General features: G+C 69.4%; 1 protein-coding gene across 1 annotated transcript; it reads left to right on the forward strand.

Annotated features, from left to right (window-relative positions):
• Nucleotides 1-1,419: 1,419 nt before the first annotated feature.
• POU3F3 (POU class 3 homeobox 3) lies at nt 1,420-2,907 on the forward strand. Its single transcript, XM_075562576.1, has one exon. The coding sequence runs from the start codon at nt 1,420-1,422 to the stop codon at nt 2,905-2,907; it is 1,488 nt and encodes a 495-aa protein (XP_075418691.1).
• Nucleotides 2,908-3,253: the final 346 nt, after the last annotated feature.

Raw genomic sequence — 3,253 nt, forward strand, 5'->3', positions numbered from 1 at the left:
GGCGGAGGGTAAACATTCGACAGTCCCCGCTCTGAGAGGGAGGGACAGAGAGCGAACTGTCAGATCGCCGAGAGAGCGGGCGCGAGAGAGTGAGGGAGAGAGAGAGAGAGGAAGAGGGAGGGAGAGGGAAAGTGAGAGAGGGAGAGAGAGCGCGAAAGAGGGCGCCGAGCTGAGCTCCGGCTACAACTCCTCTCCAGCACGGCCAGCGCCCGCGCCGCCGCTGTCAGTGCCCTCCGCCAGCCGTGCAACTTGCCCACTGGAGTTGATTGTGTACCAAGGATTCCCTATATGCACACACACACCTCCACCTCCACCAATGCACTCTTCTTCCTCCTCCTCCAGACAACTGCTGGGAAAAAAATAAAACACCAAACGCAACCTTCAGCAACAAGGTAACAGAGCACTTCAGCCTCATTTTTTTTCTGATCCGATTTTTTTCCTTGTTATATTTGTTTCTCGATTTCTGCCCAAAAGGGAAGATGTCGCATCAGACTGTGACTGTTGCGAGGAGAATGAAAAAGGACTCTTTTGTCAGAGGCAACCCAGAGCTGCGGCAATAGCAACTTCAGAGACATGCATCCTCGCAAGAAGTTTGCCTAGGACAGAACCAAACTTGAAAGGAGAGGACCGGAGCGGGAGAGCGGGAGCCAGCCTCCCCTCTCCGCACAAGCCAGCAGCCAGCATCACCACGCCTTCCAGGAAGGAAAAAGTTTTACTACTCGAAGGGGAAACCCAGTGAAATGTGTTCCTGAGGAGGAGCTACCAGAGCAGAGCGGGCAAAGGGAAGGAGCGGGGCCGGTGGCCCGTCGCCTATCATTTGCTTCAGGAAGACCAGAACCGCTTCTCTCTTTGTTGTCTCCGGTGGGTGAAACCTTCACTTCCCAGGTGAACTGAGCCCCCGCGCCCGGGCAGAGTCCACGCTCGCCCTGTGCCGGGGCAGGAGGAGCGGCGGCAGGAGCGCGCCTAGGAAGAGTGGACCCAGCGCAGGCCCCCTCCCTGCCCGGCGAGTCTCGCTGGAGCCAGCCGAGCGCGCCGGGGCTGGGGGGGAGCCACGACCCTCCCTGAAGGGGGCGGCCACGGAGTGCACCCCGAGAAGCGAGCCCCCCTCCCCAGAGCGCTGCAACTGCTGCTGCTGCTTCTGCTGCTGCTGCTGACCCAGGCCAGGCGGCGACCCCCGCACCCTGCCGAGCGGCGTTGCAGCTGCAGCCGGGGGCCGCCGCGGCGGCGGCGGCGGCGGGGGCGGAGGAGGCGGAGGAGGAGGAGGAGAAGGCGGCGGGGCCGGCGGGGGCCCGGGGCGGGGGCGGGGGAGGCGGAGGGAGGCGGGGGGGCGCGGCGGCGGCGGCGGCAGCGGCGGCGGCCGCGGCTGCTGCGGCGGCGGCGGCGGTGGTGGCGGCGGTGGGGTGGCGGGAGAGGAGCGGCATGGCCACGGCGGCTTCTAACCCCTACCTGCCGGGGAACAGCCTGCTGGCGGCCGGCTCCATCGTCCATTCGGACGCGGCGGGGGCCGGGGGCGGCGGCGGGGGCGGCGGCGGGGGCGGCGGGGGCGGCGGCGGCGGGGGCATGCAGCCGGGCAGCGCTGCAGTGACCTCCGGCGCCTACCGAGGGGACCCGTCCTCCGTCAAGATGGTCCAGAGCGACTTCATGCAGGGGGCCATGGCCGCCAGCAACGGCGGCCATATGCTGAGCCACGCGCACCAGTGGGTCACGGCCCTGCCCCACGCCGCCGCCGCCGCCGCCGCTGCCGCCGCCGCCGCCGTGGAGGCGAGCTCGCCTTGGTCGGGCAGCTCCGTGGGCATGGCGGGCAGCCCCCAGCAGCCGCCGCAGCCGCCGCCGCCTCCCCCGCAGGGCCCCGACGTGAAGGGCGGCGCCGGGCGCGACGACCTGCACGCGGGCACCGCGCTGCACCACCGCGGCCCGCCGCACCTCGGCCCCCCGCCACCACCCCCGCACCAGGGCCACCCGGGAGGCTGGGGGGCCGCCGCCGCCGCCGCTGCCGCCGCTGCTGCCGCCGCCGCTGCCGCGCACCTCCCGTCCATGGCCGGGGGCCAGCAGCCGCCGCCGCAGAGTCTGCTCTACTCGCAGCCCGGGGGCTTCACGGTGAACGGCATGCTGAGCGCGCCCCCCGGGCCCGGCGGCGGCGGCGGCGGCGCGGGCGGCGGCCAGAGCCTGGTGCACCCGGGGCTGGTGCGCGGGGACACGCCCGAGCTGGCCGAGCACCACCACCACCACCACCACCACGCGCACCCGCACCCGCCGCACCCGCACCATGCACAGGGCCCCCCGCACCACGGCGGCGGCGGCGGGGCTGGGCCGGGACTCAACAGCCACGACCCGCACTCGGACGAGGACACGCCGACCTCGGACGACCTGGAGCAGTTCGCCAAGCAGTTCAAGCAGCGGCGCATCAAGCTGGGCTTCACGCAGGCCGACGTGGGGCTGGCACTGGGCACGCTGTATGGCAACGTGTTCTCGCAGACCACCATCTGCCGCTTCGAGGCCCTGCAGCTGAGCTTCAAGAACATGTGCAAGCTCAAGCCGCTGCTGAACAAGTGGCTGGAGGAGGCGGACTCGAGCACCGGCAGCCCCACGAGCATCGACAAGATCGCCGCGCAGGGCCGCAAGCGCAAGAAGCGGACCTCCATCGAGGTGAGCGTCAAGGGCGCGCTCGAGAGCCATTTCCTCAAGTGCCCCAAGCCCTCGGCGCAGGAGATCACCAACCTGGCCGACAGCCTGCAGCTGGAGAAGGAGGTGGTGCGGGTCTGGTTCTGCAACCGACGCCAAAAGGAGAAGCGCATGACGCCTCCCGGGATCCAACAGCAGACGCCAGACGACGTCTATTCGCAGGTGGGCACCGTGAGCGCCGACACGCCGCCGCCCCACCACGGGCTGCAGACGAGCGTGCAGTGAAGGCGGAGGGCACCGAGAGAACGAGGGCCGCCGCCGCTGCCGCCTCCGCAGCCGCCGCCACCGCCGCCGCCACCGCCTCTGCAGCTGCCGCCAGCACCGCCACCGCCTCCGCCACCGCCGCCGCCGCCGCCGCCGCTGCTGCATCGACCGCCGACCCGGGCTGCCACCGCGCCGGGGCTCTGATCCACCGCCCTCCCCTTCGTCCAAAGACAGGCAGGCCCACCCTTGGAGGGAAAAAGCCAGAGGGACAGAGCAAGGAGAGGTGTTTTTGGTTTGGGTTTGTTTTGCAACCCAAGCAAGGGGAGGAGGCAAACAAAATAAAAGCATAAGAAATATTCTAACTGTT

This window comes from Tenrec ecaudatus, chromosome 11 (assembly GCF_050624435.1).
Source record: "Tenrec ecaudatus isolate mTenEca1 chromosome 11, mTenEca1.hap1, whole genome shotgun sequence".
Lineage (NCBI taxonomy): Eukaryota > Metazoa > Chordata > Mammalia > Afrosoricida > Tenrecidae > Tenrec > Tenrec ecaudatus.